Below are 27137 nucleotides of genomic sequence, written 5' to 3' on the forward strand. Positions count from 1 at the left end.
TCTGGAGGATGTTCACTATGAGGCATCCGAGTGGGAGACCATAACTGAGCCCCAGCTGCTCTCTGCAGGCATGTGAAATTCAGCTACATAAATATGGTCACCTAATGCTCTTTGAGTTGCCTGTGCTCTTCAAGATGTCCAAAGGTGAAAGCAAGGTTACAGGAGACCTGGTGGGAAGTTAAATTGAATATCTTAGAGGTGCTAAATTGACTTGCTCTGCCTACATTTCGACCACTGTATTCCACCTTATACTGACTGTAACAATAGCAAAAATGAGGACTTTTCTGATTCAGTATAGAAATGCATAGTGAAGATATCTAAAACCAGATACCTTGACTTGAGTCCAGATGAGTGTCATTTTTATTCTTAACAGATAGAAATAAAGGCTTTGTTCAATTATCTAAGCATGGGTTTGGGCAACTGATTTGAGATCACATATTTCTAAAGCACAATTCATCTCCTCTTAAAGTATGCATTTGAACAGCTCAGAGAAATCTTTCCTTATCCCACTACTACAAAGTGCCAAAAAGTGACAATCTTAGTCCAGGCATCTAGCAGGTACACCTGAAGATCAGTAAATTTTAAAAATTGTCAAAAATTAAATAATTTTAACTACTGAACACACCTGCTTCTGTAGAGCATGATAGAAATTTCTCATTTAAAATCAACTGCTTATAAAGACTCGTTATCTTCTCTGTGGTTGCCTGTTTGGTATAACCTGTGGTTTATTTTGTTTTGTTTTGTTTTGTTTTTCTGTTCCCTGAATCTGTTTCCCTCTTGCTTCCCAGAGGACTATCTGGAGGACAATGCAACATGGTGTAAGCTTTGGTATTCTTATTCTTCACTTCATTCCCATTTGTCTTTGTACGCTGATGGACAAAACACATTTAAGTTTCATCTTTACCATCTTTACTGTATGTGTCTGTCTTGTAGGTTAAAATACTATCGGTTCTTTCTGTAATTTTTCATTCTAATTTCATTTTGCTAAGTGCCCAGAGCTGCTGCTGCCTTCCAGTATTTTTCTCTCAATGATAATGCCTCAAAAGGAGCTATGTATTCCTCCAGTGAACTAAAACCCTGTGTAAGCATCCCCATAGCCTCAAACCCCACAAGGGCATGTAGAGCAATGCAGACACTGCAGTAGCATTCAGCTCTGAGTCCTGTGCCTGGAGCAATGGAAATGAGTTCACAGGCCTTCCAGGACTCTCTCCCTAGAAATGCTCCTGTCCTGCAGCCCAATCTCCTTATGCTTTACAGCTTCATAAGTTTTTGTGGCTGTTAAAGGTCCCTGGTTCCAGACAGAAAAGCCTTCTTCAGCAGAGCTCATTCACACTACCCAAGGGGAAGGCACAAATTTGCATTTAGCATGTACTTAATAGTCCAGCTTCTTAGCAGGACTAATTAGTCTACAGAGAGCACCATGCTGATATAGCCATGCTGCTTACTGTGTTTGAGCTGCCCCAAGTACCTCTGTATCCACCACATCACTGTACAGCAGTGACAATCTTAATTCAGCTGGAACTTCTCCCAAGAATATACAGCAGCCTGACCTGGCTAGATGTGTAGAAAATAATTCCACATTTTCTTTCAGGAGGACACGGAAGTTTTCTTGATTTTTCACCAGGGAGCTGATGCACTATTAAACATATGATACATAATGCACATGCATACTATGGAGACAGGCAACTGAGAAATTTGCCATGACATTCATGGGTGATTTGCATTCACACACAGTGCAGTGGCTGCATAGATTAGTGGATGAGCATGCACCCCATCTGAGAAAGAACACCTTTTATGCTCTTTACCCCAGGGAGGGGAATATAATGTGTCACACTTTATGGGAAAATGTTCTTTTAGAATCCCTCCTGATTTTCTTAAAGTAAAAGCAGATAAAGTCTCAATTTCCATGAGGAAAACAACCTACTCTTTTTAGGAATAAATTCTGATGTGCTTTTAGTCTGTTTTTTACTTTTTTATTCCACTGTGCTATGGTTTTTGTTATAGAGAAAAAAATGTGATGGTAACCTAACAAACCAGTTGTGAGCAACTTTTTCACACTGCTCCAAAACTACATGAAATAGAAAATATTATTTACAAATATATAATCTACTTCACATTTTAACTATAAAAGACTAAAAGTAAAAGGACTGTAGACAAGTCAGATATCGATCTGAATTGGCCAGGGAATCCCCCAGGGCATTCCTAAAAGTGAAGTTTTCATTTCAGCTTTGTGAGACTCCATTTCGTCCACAATCTTGAACTGTTAAATATATGCCATTATAGCACAATTTTCCTGGGATAGGATATTTAGCCTCAAGATTTTTCCCTCAAGAGACATTAGAATAAAATCCAGAAGGTATAAATCTTAGGGGGTTTAAAGTCCTGAGATTAATTTTCCAAGTATCTTCTGCATACTGAGGCCATAGGATAAGACACAAACAATGGGCCTGTAAAATGCATTATAACTCTGGAGTTTTGGGTCACACTCTTAAGGCTGAAAATGACAGGCTTGCACAAGTGTTTTAGAAGCCTACTGGCTTCCAACAGGCTACTACCGCAAAACCCTTAGACACTGTGCTGTTGGATTTGATAACCCTGTGTGGTGTTAATCAGCAGATGATTCCTGACTTGTACAGCTCCTCCAGTTTCACGTTTTGCATGTTTAGACAGAGTCCTGTTTCTTATTAGCTGTTTGGATGCAATATGAAAAATTAACAAATATGTTTTACCACTTCATTGTGGTCATTTGGCATTAGATTTAGGCTTTGATTGGTTCTTCAAAATAAGTGTTGGCTTAGTGTCAAGTTTTGTTTAGTCTCAGTTTCTGTCTCACAGCAATATCTAAGTTTAAGTCTGTGCGATCATTTTTTCCCTCATGGTTAATACCAGTTCCAGGTGGCAAAGGCGGATGAATGATGGCAGCTGTCAGAACCCTCCTGGGAGACCTGACAGAGTCCTGTTTTTAAAAATGGTGATATTATTCCATCCCCCAGGTGAATGGTTGTGCATGCTGCTGTATCCAACGCATTGCATTCCGAACGTGCGTGAGATGGTTGCTAAGACAGAGCTTTGTTGCAGTGGTTGCCTCTGTCTTCAGGTGGAATGGGTCTGCCTGCTGCTCAGACCCTGACTAGCATGGGCAAGGAAAGGCCATCTCCCAGCAGTGACAGGAGCCACAGATGTCTATACTAATTAGTTGTCAAAGAAAATGCACAAATCTTGACTGCCATGAAGTTTCTGCCTTGCCTGAAGAGTGATGTCCTGTGGAACACGGTGCCTTCTTGATCATCTTCTAAAATTGTCTTTTTAGTACTAGTTGAACTTCCTTTACCTGATGGATGTGAAGACCCATTGAGAAGTCATCATCTCATTTCCAGGAAAGTCATAGGGGTGTGAATGGTACTATGGATCATCATTAGAGAGGTGGGGAATAAAAAACCTGCAGATAGAATCCACTACTATCACCAGACTTTCTGCAAACACTAAGATGAAGAAATGGTACAGTAATGGGTCCTCACTTGGTGTACATTGAAAAATTACGTGATAAATGAACTTGGCTGTTAGGGCAAAGAAAAGTAAAATATCTAGGCTAAAGTTTGCACATCTGTGCCCTGTCAAACCAGATAAACATGAAGTGGGATTTATTTGTTCTACCTTTTCATGTTTCTAGTGTTGCAATCGAAGTCTGAGCTATCACTTCATTCCTTTACTAGTAGATGGGGATAGAACCTCCACAGCATGCTTAAAATACTTATTTAGAGAAGGTAAGAATCTCAATTACCCCCTTCTCCCCACTGAGGATTAATAGAATCTGGATGATTAATTCAGAGATCCAGTTTGTAGATGTCTAAATGTAATCATAATTCTTGGGGTTGGAGCTAGGCTTTATGAATCAGATGTGCACAGAGATTTTGGTCTATAAGATATATTGATACATAGTTCTTATCATACTACTAATCATACTCATTGCCATGGTATTGTCAGGTACCTAGAAGGATAGCTAGACTCAAACAAAAATTGTTACTTTGAAGGCTGCACAACTTATATTCAATAGAAATTTCACCTTGTAAATCTGAATTAAAATCTACTTCCTTCCATTTGATGTTTTAGCATCTACTCAATAAAGACTAGGGTTTTTTCCAATACACAGAAAGTTTATATTACTGGCCTCTGGAAGATTAATCTGAGCAGGAAATACATTCACATTGCTCTTTCAGCTGGAAGACAGATCACATTTCATTTCACGTGTCTGTGCATGAATATGTGCAAAAGGAAAAGTCAATTCTTAATTTCTTGTTCATGATAAAGAAAGATAGTAACTATATATACATCTATTGCATTTAGTGTTTCGATATCATATTAGGAAAAAAAAACATGTTTTAAAAATTAGTGGCAGCGCTTGTGTCCCCACTTGCAGTGCATAACCCATGCTCATTTAGATGCTTCCAAGTAATATGACACTTACAGCAACAACTGCCTGCCTCTCTGGAAGGTGTTACACTGTGAAGAATTCTTGCGTTGTTAAGATGAGTGCAGCCAACCAGTTCTAAATTTTCATTAAAAATGGATTTATGATATATTGTCTGTTCATCTACCACTAGAGAATTAGACGGTCCTTTTTTGTGCAAGTGACAAAAGAACATAAAATTTCTTTCCACAACAAAGCCAAGTGTAGATGTCAAGAGGAAATTTAAACTTTGACAATTTCTAAATTAGTTGCAAATAGCAAATCTCACTCTCCAAAGAAAAATATGTTTTATGCTTTGCTGGCAATTAGTTTTCTCCAGCCTTTCTAGTTTATTTTATTTTGTTAGACTGCAGCACATGGGTAAATTGTGAACTCATAACAGGAGTGTGCAGTGCTGGACTCCACTTAGAACAAATATTAGGTTACAGCAGCCTGAAACTGGTTTCCCAAACTAAACATCTCATATGTTTTCCTTTGATTTTAATCAAAATTGAAAATGCCACTTTATGGACTTTTATAATCATTATAGTGGCTAAAGTAATACAAGGAATAAGAAGGTTTATCTTCATTACAAGCGGTGACCCTTTTGTGACCCTTCTTTAGTCAAAACTGAAAATTTTACATTAGGAAAGATTTCCCTTTTTTTTTTTTTTCTGCTCCTATCATCCTTCAGTATTTTCATATCAATGTATCAATCTAGATTGTTGGGATAGCAATACAGAATTCTTCTATGATGCAGAGCTGCATGTAAACAGTAAATCTTGAGTGGACAGTTACACATGTTTGAGGAGAAAGCCAAGATGATTAATAATACTGGGGAAGGGAAAAGCATAGATTCATCACAATTGTATCCATCATTAACAGAGGACAAGCCTAAGACTGTGCATCTCTGAGCAAACCCAACAGCATTTTCTGGATCCTAGGTCTGGGTGTAGACCCTAGCAACCTCACAGGTCCACATGAGGGCAAAATGAGTAGCTAGCAATTATCAATTCAGATATTTAGTCAACATACAAAATGGGAGAACACCTGCAAGACACTTCAACAGATCCCATTCTGGACTCTGCCAAGTACTGAGGTACAAGTAACAGAGAACTCCACGCACAGGATGAGTATTACAGACTCCTTGCACAGCTGGCTAAGAAAACAGACCTTTTCAGAGGGCATTCCCAGTCTAATGCAGATATCTGCCAGAGATTGCATGAATAGTTCTGTGGAAGTGTTCCTTCATCAGCTATGAAGAACTTCAGGCTTGACAAGATATTTATGTTTGAGAGGGCTAAAGCTGAGTTAATCTAACTCCTTCTGAGCAGTCAATACCTGACTTCTACCCAAACAGGCCTATCAAAGTGAAAATGAGTAAGACTGTTAGAATTAAGGACTTAGATGTAATCAACTGGGGACTGAGTAGAAGCTCACAATTTCACCATGTTCCAGTGGCTTTGTGATCTGGTGGCAGTAATCATAAATTACCATTGTGTACATGTCTTTCTGGTGTTCTTGGGTCTTGCTGCTTCTGTAATTAATGTATGTCATGTAAATGTCATTTCTGGTACAAAAAAAAATTGAATTCACTCCGTCTGATTCGGGGTCTCTAATACAGGTGCTCTGTGGAGCTGGGTTTGTTAACCTTTGTTAACAGTAGCAGTGGAGAGCAAGTCAAGGGCGTCAGTAACAGACAGAAATCTTTGTCTGAAACACAAGTATCATGATAAGTGACATACTCTGAACTATCTAGGCATCTGCAAAGAGCTAAGAGATGGAAGAACTTCTGTGCTTTACAGAAGTTCTTCCATCTTCTGGATGCTCTAGAGGACTCCAACATGGCATTAAATTCATTTGCATCTATATTGAATGAAAGAGCTAGGACCTACTCATAAGATCTTAAATTACACCAAAATGAGACAGCTGGCAACTTGAATAACTTTCTAGATGCCATTGACTAAGAGGTCACAACCTTTCCAGAGAGAGACTCCACATGAGGATCTCAGGTATGGTGCTGGACCTATTTGACATTTGTTCTGGAAGAGAGGGAAGGTTTCCAAAGCAGTGGATATCTGTCTGCAGCAGATGAACCTCACTCCAGGTCTTCACCATCTGTGGTGGATTCTTAGACACCCAGCTGACATGTCAACACCACATTATTAGATTTAAATTCAGGAAAGACTAATGCACTGGACAGCTGACATCATTTGTATGGGAGCAAACCATGCTGCTGATACTCAACCAGCTCTTAACAGTCCCTGGGATAATTGCATTTGCTTTAAAGTGCTGAGACTTTTCCTTTCCTATTATATTTGGACAGCAGAAATACTATGTAGGAAACCAAATGAAAACAGACCAGCTGTTTTTCTCAGACATTCAAGGCCATAAAAATATCCAGTACATAATAATAACTGTGTTACCTAAGTAACTGCTAGAGAAAGTAAAGTAAAAAGCTAATTGCTTAAAGTGCATTGTGTTTTTAATATAACATACCTGCAGTGGTTCTATATTAAAGTGTGATATATATGGAGAAATAACAGGAATTTGAGTAATGTATTTTTTCTGCTGAAAAAAGCGTCAGTCATTTAGAGGAAAAAAATCACTGCATAATAAATGAACCTGTGAGAAACTTCCTTTTCTGTGACCTCACATTGAATGCTAATGGGCTTTAAAAATCAGAGAACATTTATAATATTATAAATAATTTTTACATTAAAAAAATCAGGGGACATTTATAATATTAGAAATAATTTTTACATTAAAATCCTTTTAACTCTTATTCCTTCATTCAGACAAAATCCAGTTGACCAGATGGGGGTATCTAACCCCAGAGCCAGACAGATGATGTATCCTTTGGTGTCAGCTGAGAGAAATAGGCACTTTCAGGGCACAGTTGAGCTGAGCTACTTTAAAAATCTTTGTTGGATTAAGTAGCACTTGTACTCTTCAGTTCCTGTTTCTCACCATTGTCTGCAGAAGAAGAGTTTGTAGCTCAGACAAGAACACTGACATCATGTGAGATGAATTTAATTCACAGATTCTTCTTTCTGGAGCTCATGGTCTGGATATACTAGGAAATTACTATCGTACATCTTGATGGTATTTCTACTTGATTTGGTTTGGCAACAAGGAGTCACACTATGCTCAGCATTGAACACATACTAGAACTCAGTTCCTGTCTTGAACATCTTAATGAGCTCTCTCTTTCAGACCTTTTCTTCTGAAGTCAAAGATGCAGGATTCCCAATCATTGCTCATTGCCTCTGCATGTTTTTCTAGCCATTCACTTGCACTGTGGGAATGGAGTGAGTCAGAAAAACAAATCAGCTGTTCCTGTAAAGCATGATATTCCTAATACCCAAGTTAACAAAATCTGAATTGTAACCTGTTTGCCTCACAAGAGAAAGAGGAGAAAGTTCACATCGTCTTCCCCTTGCCATTTATGCTCAGGCAACTCAGATTACACGTCCAAGCGCAGAGCAGTAGAGATGAAATAGTGTCCAGGGTGCAAGACTCCAAGAGACTGGGAATATCCTCCTCTTTGTCAGTTACAGAGCATTTTCTCATGTAGTGGTGGGACTGGAAAACCATGACTGTTTTTAACTGCAACCCATGTCTCCCAGATTATAATGCTTAAATAGCTGGAAAAGAAAAGCGGACAGCACCTGTCTCAATCCCACCCAGATTCCTATTCTCAGTCCAACTTTAGTTCTCCTAGGTAAAGACCTTCATTATTAAATGGAAAATGGATAACTCAGATCTTTTCTGTCAGCAGAGAGAGGCCTAGATTCATCATACTTTTATCAAGTCACCCCTTGCTTGATAAAAATCAATGTGGCAAAACCAGATCCCTTAAAAATCTCTTTTATCATGAAATCAGCCAGATATAGACATATAGGGGAAAGATGGATTGGACAAAAAGTACTGCCTGTAAAACATGCAGCTCACTTGGGAATGTGACTAGCTGAAAATTGACTTGGTAATGTTCTGGGACAAAACCCCTGGAATTCTCAAGCTAGTTGTGGAAGTACTTTTAAGAAATCCTATTTTCCACAGGTTGTAATGTTGATTTATTTCTGTGGTAAAATGTGAAATAATATGGCTGGCAAACATGGTTTCAGAAATCTAGAAAATAGTTAGTGATATATAGGGACATATTCTTCAATGTCATTTGTTCCTTAATGTGTCCCCATGGCAAAGGCACCATAATCACTTCAAGGCCGCTCATTCCCATGCTATAACACTCTCTCTGCTCTCAGCCATTCGCTTCATCAGAGAGAAAAGAGAGATTAGAAGGACATCGTTGTAAAAGGAAGATCTGAGAAAGATATTTATGTCTTATAACCACCCGAAATTTAACTCTGGCCTCCTAGACATGAGTGACCAAAGCCAGATTCTCACTATAGGATATGAGCCATACTCTAGAGGTACTCAGTGGATGCTAAGGACACAAGCCAGTTGCTGAACTTTGCATCCAGAAAAGAGCCCACACACACCCTGGAAGCTCTCCAACAAAGAGCAAGTGAACTTATCAGGTTTTCAGGAGGGGCTCTGATGCTGCATGGTGATCGCACAACTGAATTTACATGCACACCTTAATATTTTTTTCCCCATTTGAAACATTAGAGTGTATGATTCTTATAATCTGTGAATTTGTTTTGCACTTATCCAGGTAGCCATTTCCTACAGGAACTGGGAATATTTTGTCCTTTTCCACTATTAGCGGTGACACATATTAATAGTGTCACTACTATTCGTTGTGATACATAACAGAACTAACATTAAGGTTCTCTTTAGGATTTATTGCACTTCTGAATGCAATATTATCTGATTTTTGAGACCTTGCTCCTCTAGCTGTTGGCTTACTGAAGTCTTTTCTAACAAAGAAAGTAATACTCACACTATGATCCAGACCAATGACTAATTTCCAGCAAGGAGTCCAAGGCTCAGATTTCATTTGTACAATTCGCCATTTAATTTTAATGGATTAAATTGCATAGTTGGGGAAAAAGAGCAATGATAAGAATATACCTGTTAATTCTTGCTGCAGTGGTGGAAGTTGCCATAGTAATTTATCATGATAAGTTAATCAAGCTTTGCCTGTTATCAGAAACAGATGGAGCAAAGACTCCAAACTATGGCTCTTAGGCAGGTATTAAAAGTCAGATTGATGTTCAGCTAGAAGTAAATAGGGCAAGGGTACAAGGGTCTGTCAGATAGAAATTTTAGGCATAATGTTAGTATAAAAGAATTACAGAGGAAAATGGAGTTATGAGGCACAGCAAGAAGTGTTTTAAATTTCTATTCATAGTATTCAAATATTCAAATATTTTTCTGGTTCAGAAAGTATGTTTATTTAAATAAGGTTCTGATATTCCCTATGGTTTGCTCCATCCCATATATGACTACTGTCATATTTACTTAGTCACAGCTATTTGTCTTCTCCATTCAGTCTTCAAGGGGGAACCCAGCAAAAGAAAATCATATTATCCTAATTGTCTTTCACATGCCATCATTTATAACCTGAAGGAACCTGCCTCTTTTTCTTTTACAGTACCAGTCTATGCCTGGGGGGTCATTTGTGAAGGAGACCAGCAATATGATTTTCATAGGCCAGTGTGGGCAAAGTAAACTTGTTTCATGGACTGTGACAACAGAGAAAGGTGCTACATTTTCCACCAAGGGTGCACTGGAGAGAGGAGGGGGATACTAGGGAGAAGCCTGTTTCTCCATGTGTGAATGTGCAGGTCGAGAGGTTCAAGATGGCCAGGAGTTTTAGTTCTGAGAATTGGCTGTATGCTCAGGTACAGTTTCAGGGAACACTACAACTCTTGAGACCTTTGCTTGGAAACACAAAGTGTGTTCTCCTCTTCTATTCCCAGCAGTCAAAGAGGGCAAGCAGTAAAGTTTTTACTTTTTCCCGGTACATAGAATTTTTAATTTGCCTGTAGGTTTCACGTATGAAAGGCCATGCTGGTATGGGCAGCACAAGATGATGTTTAGTGCCCTGAACCTGCTGGTCTATTCCATAGGGGATGGCAGCAGAAGCACTACAGACTGGTAAATATATCCCACAATTTTAAGTGTGGAGCATGCTATGCTGGCTGCTAGCATGGCAGCAAGCTGATACCCAGAACTGCAAATTTAGGGGAGGGAGGCCAAAATCATGAGCCTTGTGTAGGCTTGTCAGTATAAAAGAAAAGCCAAGAGGTGCTTTTTACCAACACAGTCACCAGCTTTAAGCCTTTGGCGTGCATAGTGCAGCTTTAGATAACTTCACTCTTCATCAGAAAAGGTACTACACCTGAAAGGATCCACAGGCATCAGATGAATTTCAATTTCAACAAGCTAATCAGAAAGCCCAAGGTTAGCCTGGCTTGGGAACCTTGGGAACCTGCTGTTTTATCTATGTGAGTCCAGTTGTTACTAAGCATCCATCTCGTTTCCATGAAGAGTACTCATCTGCACATTTTCCTTTTGATAGTTTGCCAGGTTTTCCTAAGTAAGAAAATAAATGAGAAAAAAATTGCCAAAACCACCTTGAAAGGAAGTGTAAACATCTCAGAGATTTGGCTTGCATAGTACATTTCTTAACAGGCAGGAAGCCATCTGTGGGATGATGGGAGGCAAGTTCTAGCTTCTGGAAATAATTGAACCCAAGAAGCATAAGAGCAAAAAAGGAGGATGGGCAATCCAGTTCAGAAAAAATGAAAAGTTATTTTACCTTTTCTTCCATACCTCATTGAATTAAAGCATTTTGTGCATTGAAAAAGTCATGTTGCTTTTTTCTTATTCATTTTTATGGATACAATTCTTTTTAGGATTCCTGACAAGAAGGGTCTATTATCTAAGAGTTGTACAAGCATACAGCTTTGGCACCAAGAACTTGAGTCAGAAATTAATTCAGGTACCAACCACCCCAACCTTCGGCTACCAAACCACATTTTCTTTGAAAGACAGGCAAGGGATATGAGTAAGGCAGAAAATTCTTTTTTGTTTCCTGTTTATCTGGGTTTGGTCAGGGCTAGAAATAAATAAGCAAATAAATTAAGTAAAGTAAGCTTCTGATGTGGTCTGCTATCTGAGGTTGAAGTAGATTTGCAGCTATATTTTACAGATTTCAAAGGTTCAGAAACATGAACTACTCTGGTTTTGGGGTGGTTCTTTAAAGTGCAGCTTTAGAAAATAATCATCATCACTGGGTATCTCCTTGCTCTGTGCATAGCACTGCAGAAGCTGGAACACATCTGTAGGTCTGCAAAGTCCGAGCAAGAATCCCGGAGAATGTCACTTCCGTTTAGAGACCAACTACAGGATTGCTCTGAAAGCAGTCCACTGATTGCTGTGTTACTTTTCACCTTTCTGGTTCTTCTCTCTTTCTGCTGTTTTTAAGATTGTCTTCTTGCATATTGTAATTCTTAAAGAAGTTGTAGTCAGAATGGTAAACTTCCCCTGGATTTTAATAATTTAAGGCTCCTTCAGGGATTTTATTGGTGGCTTGGGGTTTTGGGGTTTGGTGGTTTGGTTTGGTTTTTTTTTCTGGTTACTCTTTTGACACAGATTTCCTTTCCTCTGCAACCTACAGTGGAGTTCTAACCCTTTGCCTTTTCCATCACAGGATGAAGTCATGCATACAGTAGCTGAGTTATAAATTCAGCTTCACAAGCAGTTGTACTGTAGAATAAAATAAGACGGACAAAGCACCTGTAAGAAACAAAACTTGTTTAGATGTAAGTGGCTTTGATCAGCAAATGTGACAAGGGCATGAGGAAAATAAATAGGCTTGTCTTAAAATAGGACATAGTTTAAAGTCATTCCCAGTGTGAAAGTATTTTCTTTGCACAGCTGAAACATAAATAATGTAAGATCAATGTTAGATGTTGGCTGGTCTATTCTGAAAACGAGACGGTAGAAACTGTGCAAATCAACCACCACCAATAAGTTTGCTTTGCTCTATGCCTCAAGACAGAGAAATTGAAAGAACATGGAAAACTAGGCATGAGTTGATGGAGAAATTAAACTACAAAATGACAGGAAGACAGGAGATGTAATGACCAGCATAGGCTGGTTTGACTGGTTGTTTGAATTAAAATGATTACATATGCAGCCTCAGGAAATAAAAGCTCCCATTCCATTCAACACAGTTTATAAAGTTTTGCTCCAGTAATGAAAAATGGAAATTAGCCTCTCTAATGAATTATAGCAATTATCTCTCTGCTGGGGCAAGACAACTCTGAATCCACTTGTATTCCCCCAAGAAAAGAAGAACTGCACGCTGTTATTCACCATACACCTTGAGAAATTCAACAACATTTTCTTGTTATTGTTTTTCTGAAGTACAAGACTTCTCTGCTGCGAGCTCATGGTGCTTCTGGGTTTCACACTAGGAGTAACCTTCACTTACTGGTGTATATTTGTGCAAGGATCTCTCCGTATATGAGCAGCAGGCTGACACAGAATTAGGTTGATTTCTTACACTGCTACATGGCAGTAATTTTTAATGGATTGTTAATCTGGTTAAAATAAAATCCATGTTGTTTCTCATTTATGTATCTTAGCTGATTTGTGCAAAAGAAAAATGGTGCAAACCATATTTTTAAAAAAAAGCATTTCTGTATTTCTGTGTTAGTAGAACTTCATCTAGATTTCCTGATTGGCATAAGTGATGTATTAAAAATACTATGATTAAATCCAACTGTATTTCATTTTACCACACATGTACATTTTCTCACACACAAAACATTTACATTCAAACTGCCTCAAATACATTTTTGTTCAAAACCATTGTCTAAAAACTGGGGAATTTGCCCAGGAAATTACACTTGAATTGAGGAAAAAAATGAACTATTATGGGTAAATAACATTTTTTTAAGTTAGAAAGTGTGTTATTTCTTGGACAATTTTTTCCAAAGAAAGAGCATATTCAATGTGTCCCCTCCTACAGAATTAAGTTGATGTCTCCTTAAATCAATAAAAACTGATTTTTTTTTTTTTCTGTGAGATCACTTTTGAGAGATTTATACAAGCTTTTCATTGGCAATTTATCACAGCTAGGCTGGAGCATTATTTTTAGGAAAGTTATTAGGTTAAATCCAAGGCATTGGGAGCATCTGGAAAGTCTTTATCTGAATATTTTCATGTGATAAAAGCATAGATATATTTGTATCATATAAGAACAACATATGTTCATATAGCTGAGTTTTTCAGACTTGCAGACTGAAAACTTCACAGTCTAAACAGAGAAATTTTGAGCACCCAAAAAATTTTGTAGCATCCTGTCTGTACTTCTATTCAACTAAGAACAACCTCTGCAATTAACTATTTTAAATGGACAGAGCCTGTTTTCTCTCTTTCTTTTCACAGTGACAGATTCTTTGCATCATGAACAACCCTAGCTATAAATCTCATTTAAGGCCAAAGCTGTGCATCATCTCATTGTCAGTGTTCAGCCACAACACACCGCATTCGCAGGCCCTGAGCTCAAGTCTCAGAATTCACAGTCTTTCATAAAAACTGCATCAGGAGCTTTTGCTTTGACACACCAGGATGACCCTAGGTTCTGGAGGCAAGCAGGTGTCATCCTTCAGGGTGTGTGTTCCCAAATGCTGGCTGGGGGAGCCACCCTAATCAAGAGGTTTACAAGGTCTGGGGAGCAAAACAAAACAAATAGGAGAGCTGTGTGCCTCGGGAGTTTACACAGTGCTTTGTACTGTAAAATAAGAAGAGCTGGGAACAGCAAGACTGGAAAATTTCCAGTACACTTCCATGATACTTTATTGAAATGAAAATAGACGTCAACAGTGTAGGAGAGGGAAAGAAACCTGAGGTTTCATCTGAGGAAAGCAGAGTCTTTCTGTGACAAGACTTCATCCTGTGGCTGCTGTTTTATCCCTGTGGGTCCACTTGTTATTACTGTCCATGAGTAACTTATTGGCAAGTTGCCATTTCTTTCAGGTCTTTTTTTTTTTTTTTCCTCTCTTTATGCAAAATCTTTAATGGTTTCTGATCTCTCAGGGAGATATCACTGCTCTTTTCCCTCCCATTTTGAACTTTACAAGTAGAAATGCATTACAGATCAGCTCTGTGCTTTGCAGTAACAGTTTAAAAAGTCAGAAGGCAGCTCTGGGTGAGCTGGTGTAACCCTGCCACTCACCATGCCACAGCATGGGAAGCTGCCAGCTCACTGGAAGCAATAAAGATATTTTATCATCATTCTGCAGCTCTTGACCTGCCTCTCCATAGGACTAATTCAGTCCATTGACATGTTTCTGCCATCCAGCCACCAGGTCTATAATGAGCTGGGTTGGGGTGACCTCAAGGATCTCTGTCTGCCATGATGTAGCTGTGCTCCTTGTCCATCCTCTTTCCCATTTGGTCCTCTCCAAATAAGACAGGGCTTCCTGTGTCATTTTTTTTTCTCATTTATAGCTTTTGTATCACCTAGAGGAACATACCTTGATGGTGTTGATGTTTTCTCTTAGACAGCGCTGCTGTACCCAAGCATGTGCTCTGCAGGGCCTGGTTTTGGTGTGTCCAGCTCGATGTGTGAATTGCAGATTAGCTTAGGCAACTTGCCCATGGTATGGATGTCACCAACAGGATGGCTCTTTCCATAGTCTGAGGTGGAATCACAGAGTTCCTGACTAAGGAAGAGCCCAGCAGAAATGTAATGAGCCAAGAACTTAGAACAATCATGGTGTTAAATCTTGCCCAGCTTGGTGGCCTCATGAAAACTGTTTCTCAACATGATGCCCAGCCTACAACAATTCCCAAACCATGCCAAAAAATTTGTTTGGAGAGCTGGCTCATGCCAAAACTCTTCCTGTGACTGATCTCACACTTTATCTGTATGGACAGTCAATCTTCAGTGTCTCCAGAGATGTTCCTGGCACTCTTAACTTACTGAAGAAAAAACTACCAAGCTGGACCCCAAAGTGTAGTAGTGGTAAAGGGTTTTATTTGATCCCTCATGACCCAGTGATTCTCTGTCCTGTATTAATTTTCCTTAAAAAAAAAAAAAACAAAAAAAAAAACAAGCAAGTAAAATTATCCAACAAAACAACCATCAGTAGATGAAGGCAGTCTCCAGATACCTTAGTCCACAGATGCAGTGAAATGGAGAGAATGAAGAAATGGACTCTCTAGTGGGGATAGTGTAGGATTCACTAGAAAATAAGATTGCAGAGGGACAAAAATGCAGATATATGGTGATTTTGAAAAATCAGATTTAGCCCAGTTATAAAGGACAGAAGAGAATGCAGTAGGTCATCAGACAATGAGTGAGAAAAGTAAATGTGGGTTTGTGAGCTTGTGAAAGTATGGAAAAATTTTCTCCCAGGGTAAGGTAGATAACTGAGAGCTTTGACTGCTAAAATAAAAAACAAAATTAAATTATTTATGAAAAGATTGCTCAATTATGTAAATCAAAATAGCATTGACATGGAAGAAAGACTAAAAATACAATATTAAGCATTAAAAATTAGCAATTTAAAAGGGTTATTGACAGAGGCTGATTTGACTTTAAAATATATACTAGAAATTATTGTTCCACTAAAAATTACTTCAGAAAAAGAAGTACAGCAAGATTTTGACACCATTTCTTTTAAGCATAGAGCTGCTTAAATAGTCAGAATCTCTACATAGAACTTATGGTTCAAGATCAGTCTTGTATAAAATGCAAAAATCTTGTACAGCTGCCTATAAAAAAAACCCAAACATGAGAACAATACTGAACGAAGACAACAAAGGCAAGTTTGAAAATGACAACTCAGAACATTTCTATCTTCTCTTGTTTTTCACAAAGATCAATTCTGCAATTTAGCTTAGTAATGCATCCCTGTTATTTTAAGTGACGAAATACAGCATCCTACTCTAAAATCTTCCTTTATAAAACATGGAGAAAACATATATTAAAAACCTTAAGAATAGAGACAGATTTTTTCAAGATGTAGAAGCACTTTCTGTAATTTGAAAGAGAAGTATTTGGACTGACTAACTGGCTTACTGCTCTCAGCAAACAGAGGCAATCACTATTTTTCCAAGCAACTGTGTTATTCCATATAACCATGTGTTCCTGGGCAACTCTGTGAAAACCAGTTATAGATCTTGTAGAATTCAGTGTTTATGTTGGTAAAATTCAATATGAGCTTTGCAGGTAGTACAGACTGGTCCCATAAAATACATTTGACAGAATAGGACAGCCCAAGAGAGTGATCTAAATCGCCTATTATTTTAGTCCATTTAGATAAAATGTATTTTGAAAGAGCCAGATAAAAGGTCATGTGTGTGGGAACAATGACTACCTGCCAGACCTAAAAAATGTGAGACTACCTTGCAAAGGAAAGACTTAAGAGAACTGAGGAGACAGCAGAATAAAGCAGGTAGAAATTTCCATCTGTTGTTGCAAGAAAGGTTAGCCATCACACACCAATCATGAGATGTAACTGAGCATTTATGTCTTTTTCTGAATATGGAACTGATGTATCTACTTGGTTCACTGAAAAAAAAAAAAAAAAAAAAAAGGCTGGGTGTGATCAAGGGCTGGACCAAGGGTTGTTCACATTAATGGCTGATTCATCAGCTGATGGTGGCTGATTCATTCCCCATTACAGTTTTGGTCCACACCAATAAATATCCTCCAAGACATGGATGTAGCTTGAAGGATATCAGGAACCATTCTGCAAATCCAGCCGATGGGGCACAAAGTCAAACTACCCTTGAAAACCCAATCCAGCATACTTTTCCAACCCCATCTTATCATCTGCTATCCCAGTATTACCCTCAGAATACTTTGCGCAGATACCTGCACTCCTCAGTGTATGTAACATAGAGGCCATGGGAAATCCTGCAGCAAGTGCTGTGTAAAACAGATACAGGGAGTTTCTGCCACTTGTATCAGAGCCAAACTCTTGAGATTTTTTTCTACAAGGAGTCATATTCTCCCTCTGTCATTTTCTAGCCTTTTTTCATCTCTAGAAAAATCCAGGACAATGAGAGAAAGTTCATTTGCAAGAAGTTAAGACTGTGTTCCGTCTGTCTGAATCATTACAAATCCAGGGCCGTTAATTCAGAAAAGAAAGAATATCCCTTCCAGCAGAATGGATAAAATTTGGAATAGATCTTGATAAAAGGTTCACTGCTAGTATATTAGTATAGCAAACCCCAAAGCAATGTGTAATGCATTCTTGGCATAGCATTCAGCTGACTAAGCAGTTAAGCTGTGGTTATATTCCATGCTTACTCCATTTTTCAAGTGAATTCTATATTTCATTTTAAATAGAATGATCCAGTGACAATGATTCAGTCGAGCTGACAAAGGTATGTGGCAAGGTTTTTTGAGGTGGAGAGTTGGTGTTTGCCTTTATAGGCAAAAATGGTTATATTATTTGGGTCTTTAACTGCAAGCTAAGCATGCAGGAGATTCTTAAGGTCTTCTATCACACTCAAATGGCCACCTGCCACCTCCCAGAGCACAGTCACACTCATTCAGTTTTGACACTGATCTAATATTTGATCAGCATCTCACCTGAACTTTGCAGTTCATCCAAGCTGTCTCAGGTGATGTGTAACACATCTGCAGGCAGCTAATCGTCTTCAGCAGCCTTGCTCATGGGGGTACTCTCTTAGTTAGCTCATTTCACCAGCTGGAGCCAATGGGACAGATACGGAAAGTTTCATCAACATGCTGTGTGCAGGCACAAACTCCCCAGTCCCGTTTTGAGCTAGCTCAGTTGTTTCTTTATTGTGCCTGTAATGCAATTCATTCAGAGCAAGAAATAATCCCCAAGTTAGAAATAAAGTGCTTGACTTTCACGTTTCAAGGGAGGGCTGCTAATTAGCTAAAAATCTCTCAGCATTTTATTTATATAGAAAGCAAATTTGATTTTGAAACCACTGAGAAGCAATAACCACAGAACTTTATGATGTCACTATTAAAGAGATGTTTTTTCAGGCTTTATTTATGACCTAATTTTATACAAAGCGCCTGCAGTGTTGTGGGCATATAGGAATACCAACTAAGTGCAGGGAAATCAGAGGCCATTTGCAAAAGTCATTTGCTCAGTGATCCCCATGGGCTGATTCCAGTAGAGAATTCAGGTACTTGTAAATTATGTCACAGAAACACCAAACTTTCAAGTGGCTGGATTCCAGTGATGAGTCAGGGAAAAAAAAAAAAAAGAAGGCAAAACCAAAGAAAGTCAGAATTATGATTTCTGATATGTGCACTGAGTAAGTGGTGAAATTGCATTGACAGGTGACCTGACCTGGCCAAAGAGCTATTCTGTACCATGGAACATCATGTTCAATATGTAAACTGGGGGGAGTTTGCTAGAAGGGGCTGATCACTGCTTGAGGAGGAGGCGGGCATAGGTCAGCAGGTGGTGCGCAATTGCACTGTACATCACTCATTTCTCTTGGGTTTTATTTTTCTCTTTCCTTTTCCTTTTCATCATCATAATTTTTTAATTATTATTACTAATATTATTCACATATTAAACTGTTCTTATCTCAAACCATGGGCTTTACCTTTTTCCAATTTTCTCTCCCATCCCACCAGGAGAAGGGCAGAGGGGAAGTGAGCAGGCAGCTGCATGGTACTTAGTTGCCAGGTGGGATTAAATCATGGCAGTAGCCAAATTACATTCTGAGGGGAGAAATATACATTTGAATCCACTGTTTCTGCTTGAAAAAAACCTGCCACCTTGCCATAGGAACTACACACCTCAGTGTATAATATATACTAACAACGGCTATAAATATATTAACAGTGTTCAACCACTGCCTTGCAGAGTGGGGTACATACCCACTGTGCCCACATTTCTAACTGGCTAGGTTCAGGGGGCTCCACCTTCCACAGTGTGGATTTTAGGGTAGCCTTTGAGACACACCCGGCTTTGCTGAGCTGTGTACTCCAACCAGATCATCTCTCCCTTACTTTCTGAAGTGCAACACTTTGTAATGCTATACTAGAAACAGTCACACCAGTTCTCACCCAGATGCCTATAAAAGCTCTTCTGGGGTGACTATGCCTCTTTTAAAGCAGGCCTTGAATTATTCCCTATTTTAGAAAAAGAGAGAGAGCAATTCTTCACGTGGGCATATTTTGATAGGACAAGGGAGGAACAGTTTTAAATTAAAAGAGGAAAAATTTAGATTGTATCTTAAGAAGAAATTCTTTACTATGAGAGGTTGCCCAGAGAAGCTGTGGACATCCCATCCCTGGAAGTATGCAAGGCCAGGGTGGATGGGGCTTTGGGCAACCTGGTCTAGTGGAAGTTGTCCCTGCCAATGGCAGAAGGTAGGCGCAAAATTATCTTTAATATCCCTGTCAACCCAAACCACTCCGTGATTCTATGATTCTATTATTTCTGGATAGCTGTAGTAAGTAATAGAAGAGAGATTAGTATATTGGTGAAGATTGATCTTAATGAAGATTACTCTCCCTCACACCCCAACTCCAGGCCCAGGACCCACTTTCGGTTCAGAAGGGATTAAATGTAAAACATACAGCTCTGCAGGGTGGTTGTACCATATCTCACAGCTTATTTTGGTTATCAGCCAAATGGTAATGACAGCTTATCAGCCTGTATATAACACAGAGTCCATGGAATCAGCTTTCCTCTGTGTAAAATCTAAAATAGAGAACCTCTGGGAAGTGAGGTAAATTTCTCACAAGTGCAGCATACTCAGAAACATGCAAAACCTTCTCTTGATTTTTTAAAGAGTTTACTGGTTAAACCATTTTGGTCATTTGGAGCCTAAAAAAGTAAACACTGTCTCCAAACACTTCTGTTCTGGAAAGGTGTAAAATCCCTTGTCCCAGGAGGGAGAACAAGTCATCCCCTCATCTCCACTCAAGGCAATGTTCAAAGTTTTATTCATATATACATCAGCTTAAATCTCAGCTTCAAGGGGAATGACCCAGCTGAAAAAGCTGCCAACTCCCAGATGTTTTTTGTCTCAGCTGTATACTTATCTCTCAGAAGACTACCCTAGGTCAGGGGATGCCAGTGATTATCCATATTTCTTTCCTACATCCAAAGCAATCTTTTTAAAGCTGCACAGTCTTTCTCACAAGCCCTTGTCTGGGTCTTGTCTAGGTCATATATTACTACTCTCTATGAAAACTGCAGAGTCTTACTAGATTGACTATAAAATATCTTCAGGTTGCTGCAGGTTTTTGATTTGCTGCACAGTACTAGATGAAAATCCTTTCAGCTAAATATGAATGAAGACTCCAGATTTATATAGCAGCCTTGCAAGCAGAGAAGGGCATCATAACTCTGTCTTCTGAAAAGAAAATGAGGGCTAAAGGAGTGTAATTAAGATTTTTTTTCTGCAGTAGAAAGTAATCTTTGTATTCAAACGGTTTGAGGGAGTGATGGCAACCACTGACACTTATCACACATTTTGTCTTGACAGGTATTTGGGGTGGTCCCAGCAGTAATTTTTAAATTTTTAAAAATAAATTTGACACCATCTGGCAAAAAAGGTCCATTATTAGCTTTAAAAAAAAGCAAAAGGACTGGAAATCATTTATCATTGTAAACCTGAGAGAGGCTCTGTGATCTTAATTTTGAGGATTTGTCATCAGAACCAAGCACAATGCTTTATGCTGTGAAAAACACCAAGAAATGTGTGAAGATCCATCATGCCAGTAACATACATAGGTAACTAGGGCAAAGTTACTCATTCCCAGGCAGGCTGGCAGCATGTTTCAGGAGAGGCAGGAGGACTCCCATCCAACTGCAGTCCAAACACCCCCATGCAGAGAGTGGAGTGTTTCAGGAGGCTTTTTCCTGAGCTGCTCCTCAGGATGCATGGCATCAAGGCTTCTGCATGGACACACGGACTTCTTTTACCAGAGATATTTTTTTTTTCCCAGTTCTTTACCCCCTCCTTGACCTAACACTGCTCTTACACAGGCAGACAATCTCAGATACATCATTGAAGAATAAATATTGCAGATTTGAGCTGGATTTATTTTCTATAGCTACTGTCACCAGCTGTGTTTGCTGTACAATCTGCTGGCCACAACCACAGCCCTGCTGAGCTACCTCTGCCCACCAACTCCCCCACAGGGCTTCAGTTCTTTTAGAATGGAATAATTTGCAACAGGATTTTCATATAAGCTTTGCAACAAAAGAGAAATTTCCCATGCCCCTCTTAACAAAAATAAAAAAGCGAACTGTGAGCCCTTCTGAAAAGGACAGTCTCATCCTACTGATTAATGCAGGGTATGGCAGATATTAAGGTGCATTTGTCTTGGCCTGACTGCCAATGTTTCTAAATGCTTGGGCTGTGGCTCTCTTTCATCCCCTAAACACCTCAATTGTCACTAAAGCACCAACATACCTTGTCTTGTCCAGTTAGAAGCTCACAGATACACTAACACTGCTCAGAGAACTGTCTCCAATCCCCGCAAGAAATGCTGCCCACTCATTCTCTACACTCTTCCAAGGCCTCCAAGAAGGAGCTTACAAAGAGATGTCTGTTTTCATGTCTGTAAAGCACCTGGGTGGTAGAATTTTCCAGAAGACATTACTGATACACATGACATTTATTTCATTCATAGATGGGATTAAAACATAGAGAATAATTTAAATTTTTTTCAAATTTAATTTCTAGTTACAAAAGACAAGAGGATGATTATTATAGTGTTACTATTCCCATGTTAAAGAAGATTAAACCATTGTATGACTCCAGCAGCACATATAAATCCAGTGTGCTCCTTCCATAGCATATTTTTTATCATCACCATGGATATATAGATTCTTTAATGGTTATTCAGCTTCTTGGCACTGTAAATCTGTGTGCGGAACCTCCTTTTTCTCAGAATCCCTTCAGAATTTTGTCAGAAAAAATTGTCAAAACATTGCTGAGATACACTTTTCATTCCCTGTGTTTTCACTCCATAGTAAGTATGCTTGCATCCTATTTTAGAAAGCAATATCAAGTAATACCTATGCCTTTAATTTTTGTATGGTCATTTTAGGTTTCCAAACATGGAGTGCATGGTCTTTCCTCTAAAAGAATATAATGGAACTATATCCTTCTCATTTGGTCCTGTGATCAGTTCTACCCAATATTCTTCTCCACAGAAACAAAGAGAGGATTTTGTTTTACATTTCAGTCACTAAGTACTTTAACTGCTTGAGATTGACTAAGCACTTAGTAATTCTGCTGTTAGGTTAGGAAGTTTAGTTTGGAGCTCTTGTCCTCAAAGATACATATTTTCAGATAGATAAAAATTTGTGTAACATCTACACTTGTATCAGCTGATGCTTGTGACCCACCTGTATTTCCTAAGACTTGGAATTGGTTTAGTATCTAAGAGTCATTGTAAGGACCATTAGCAATCAACAAACAGATTATTGTGTGCACAACTCTAAAAAGCATTGGAGCAAAGCTTAATCCTTGGACACTATGCATATATTAACCTCTACAAAGACTTTGATCAAACCCTTAAATGTCATCCACCCCCTTTCTGTTTCTTCCGGGCCATATAACATCACACACATCACAAGAATTGACCTTTATTGTTTGCAGGCATGCCGAGGATATTCACACCATCCCCACACAGTCCAGAAATACCAGTCTCTGTTCCTTACAAGATCTAAATAACTCAGTGCATGGAAAGCAGAATTGCATGCCCATACAATCATTTAGATTAGAAGGAACTCCTGGAGGTCATCTGGTTCACACCTGCCACCTCCTCTTCACATCTCCATTTGGTTCAAAGCAGAGACAACTTCAAAGATGGGTCTATCTTCAAGTCAGATCAGGCTGCTCAGGGCCTTGCCTACATCAGGTCAATGAATCTGTTGCTACCAGGATAGAGAACCCAATTGATTGGACACGTGAAAGAGCACAGATTCCCCACAGCAGCATTTCAATATCTAACACAAGCAGCTTTCCCAACTCATCCATCAAAAACAACATAGCCACAGACAAAAAACAAACCAAAAAACCATCCCCTTAGTTTCACACTGAAGCCAGTGCTTTGATATCAGTATATGCTCTAAGAGCACTCTATCAGTGATGCCCGTGCTGCCTGCAGAGAACAACAGCTGGAAATCTCCAAAAGCATTTTCTCCGCATGGCATGAATGGAAGCTCTGAATTTTTATTATTCTGTTCCTTTTTTCAGAGGTGGGGGTGTCTACCCATGAACCCCTCACTAGACAGCACAAGCAAGATGTGTCAGATTTTGCTCAGGGGACATCAGACACAGAACAACTTTGTCATGAATGGCTAGGTCAATTCATATCTGCATCCCCAGGGGTTTCCATACTGCTGAGGGCTCTGAGAAAAAATAATGGAAGAAAGCAGATAGTTCTTCCATTGTGTAGCTCTAAACCATCTTGCCTAAAAAGTACCTGACCTTTTAGTGAGTTGTGTGGGATCCCAAAGTACACCTTCTCAGCTTCCAAACAGAAATGCAAGGGAGCCAATTCTTATTCAAATTTTTTAATCTTAAAACAAAAGGTACAAGAAACCTGCTTCACTCACTGCTGTCTGTAGGTGACACTGCTGTCACTCTCCCCCACCCAGCAGGTGCTGATGGGACACATCTCCCATGGGCAAGCACATTTGCACCCCTGTGTGCTGAGCAAAATGCACACAGAGGTAACACATGTCAAAGACCTTCAATTACTGAATACGTAAGTAACTTTCCTCTCAGTGCATCACATGATTGAGTCCTAATTGAGCATCACATTCCTCCTGGATGCAAAAGCAAACCATTATGGACAAATGAGTCAAAAAGCCAAAATAAAAATCAGTCAGATAGCTCAAGCATGCCTGACAGAGCTATTTAAAGGATTCTGACCATTAACTATCACTTCAATTATATTACTTTTCATGCTGATATGAAAGGTGGCAGAGGAGCTATTTTCTCAGTCTCTTGCTTCTTCACAAAAGGAGACAAGCATCAGGCAAAAAAATATTCAGAAAAAAAAATGTTAGCTGTCTCTGTTACCATTTCATTTTCACCTGACTCTAATGTCATTAGAGTCTAATGTTATATATATGTGTGTGTATATATATATGTATATATGTGTATATATATATATATATATATATATATATATACAGCCAAATACTATTTTTAAGGCTTTCAAAGTATAGTCTGAATATGAAAAAGATATGCCTACATATGGATGACTACACTGGTCTTTAATGCTTGATCCCTATATATATTTTGCTGGTGTAACAAAAAGACACAGGTATTTATATATATATATGTATTTTTATATCTGTATTTATATATACATATATATTAAATCTTTTCAATATTTATGTTTTATGGGTTTATGTAAAGTTGTCTGCAAGATTGTGAACATCATAGGTTTACTTCCTCTGCTGTTATCCAAAAAAATTGCTGTATTTCAAACCAATGATAATCTGTGCAGTTCCAAGCCTAGTTTTATGAAAAGTTAGGGAATGCAATTTGAGACTGGCTTTGCTTGAAATTAAGCCATCCCTCAGAGTATCTTATTATCTGTCTTCCTTTGCATATGCACACACACAAAATTCCTCACAGTAATGCCTTCCCTTATAATTAAAAGGAGGGCAAATACAAATAATAAGTCTCTCACATGTCCAGCCAAATGGCTTCTCTATCCAATCAGCAATCCATTCAATGACTGCTGTTTTCGCTGCCATAGGAGAGAGGGGAGTTCCCATACAAGCCTCTAATTCTAACTGCAAGTTAGTCAGGGGGCTGGAGCACATGGCATACAAGGAAAGGAGAAAAGCGTTGCTCAGGCTGAAGAGGTGAAAGCAAAGTTGGAATCATATTGCATATCATAACTCATGAAGAGTTACTAAGAATATGGAGCCATATCCTCATTGTAGCTTCATGGCCAAAGAATGAGAGTGAGTGGACGCAAGCAGCAGTACAGAAAAACCCAATTAGATTTTAGGAATTTTTTCTTTTTGTGCAGTGGAGGTTATTGAGTATCAGAAAAGACTGTTGTGGTACCTCCCTCTTTGGAGATATTCAAAATCTGATGTAGTCAAGACCCTGAGCAGCCTGATCTGACTTGAAGATAGACCCAACTTTGAAGTTGTCTCTGCTTTGAACCAAATGGGGATGTGAAGAGGAGGTGGCAGGTGTGAACCAGATGACCTCCAGGAGTCCCTTCTAATCTAAATGATTGTATGGGCATGCAATTCTGCTTTCCATGCACTGAGTTATTTAGATCTTGTAAGGAACAGAGACCGGTATTTCTGGACTGTGTGGGGATGGTGTGAATATCCTTGGCATGCCTGCAAACAATAAAGGTCAATTCTTGTGATGTGTGTGATGTTATATGGCCCGGAAGAAACAGAAAGGGGGTGGATGACATTTAAGGGTTTGATCAAAGTCTTTGTAGAGGTTAATATATGCATAGTGTCCAAGGATTAAGCTTTGCTCCAATGCCTTTTAGAGATTTTAAAACCAAATAATTTCCCTCTTTTGACTTTTGGCTGAAACTCCTCTTTTACTGAGGTTATGTCCTTTCTCTCTTTCAATTTATATTCTTTCTTTCCAAAAAATGAGGTATTAAAGTCTTCATTTGCAAAAAATAAATATTTATTCTTTTTGTAATTTACCTCATCAGTACTGCTCAATGGAAACACCAGTGATACAACTTGAATGGCAGTTTTGGGGCTATGTGTATTCATCTGTTCATTAGGACATGGCCCAGTGCCAAGAGCAATCTGTTCGTGAATTTTGAATCAGATCTTGTAGAGCTAGATGTAAAAAGAGTGGACACAACGAGTGAGCCCAGAGCCGAATCCAAAGCTTTGAGTCAGGCATTAGCATTACTTACGTCTGGGGACAGATTTGTGCCTCATCGTGAGATGTGACACAAGTTCCATAACATAAACCAACAGTCTGCAACCTTGGTCCCAGAAACATATAAAACAATTCCATTTAGAATTTTTTTCAGTAATGTGTTTCTAAGGAATACAAATTACCCATGGGAAAGTAAACTTCAGCAGTGATTTTTTGGCTAAAAATATCTGAGAGCCACTAGCTAGAAATAGCCAGTCATTGCTTAGGGCAGGCTAATATTTTAGATCTTGACTTCCTTGACGTATTTGGTGCTTACCCATCAGCATCAGGAAGCACCTCCACATATAACCTGGATCATATATTTATATATATGTTCACCATAGCATCACCTTGAACCACTAGTAGAGGTTGTCTTCCAAAATGGGCATCAAGCGTGACAAAGCTCATTATGACAGCATTCACAGGCACATGGAAAGTCTAGGTTTAATTCCTTTCCCTGGCTGATGAGACTGCAACCTCCCATCTTCCTAGAAAGGGGCTTATCCATCACCTGCTGTCCGTCCTAATACAAGAACATCCTCCTTTATGAACTCTGTAGCATGAAGGAAATGCACTGAAATGTCTTGGGATAAAGTGTGGGAATGTGAATGAGTCTGGCTGTGAAGTTCAGTGATTAGAAATGTCTCATACCTCCCAGTTAGTTAGCATTTAAGGTGACTTACCCTCCAGCTTCCAGCCTGTGCCAACAGCTGGGTTTGCATTTGATGTAAGAACTGAGAGCTTGATAAATTGAACAATCCTTAAAAGCAGATTCCACATACTTTACCCCTTTTACATGAAGTATGGACGAATACCGAATACAGTACAGCAAGAGTGACAAATCCAAGTTTCTTTTACT

General features: G+C 38.9%; 1 protein-coding gene across 3 annotated transcripts in view; it reads left to right on the plus strand.

Annotated features, from left to right (window-relative positions):
- GPC6 (glypican 6) overlaps positions 1–27137 on the plus strand; it is a 718331-nt gene that overhangs the window by 658247 nt on the left and 32947 nt on the right. For 2 of the 3 annotated variants that reach the window (XM_072931250.1, XM_072931246.1), the window contains one exon: positions 789–818. The exons of the other annotated variant lie outside the window; for it this stretch is intronic. In XM_072931250.1, coding sequence (XP_072787351.1) covers positions 789–818 — 30 coding nt within the window. The remainder of the gene's footprint in view (positions 1–788; positions 819–27137) is intronic. 3 annotated transcript variants of the gene reach the window in all.

This window comes from Taeniopygia guttata, chromosome 1 (assembly GCF_048771995.1).
Source record: "Taeniopygia guttata chromosome 1, bTaeGut7.mat, whole genome shotgun sequence".
Classification (NCBI taxonomy): Eukaryota; Metazoa; Chordata; class Aves; order Passeriformes; family Estrildidae; genus Taeniopygia; species Taeniopygia guttata.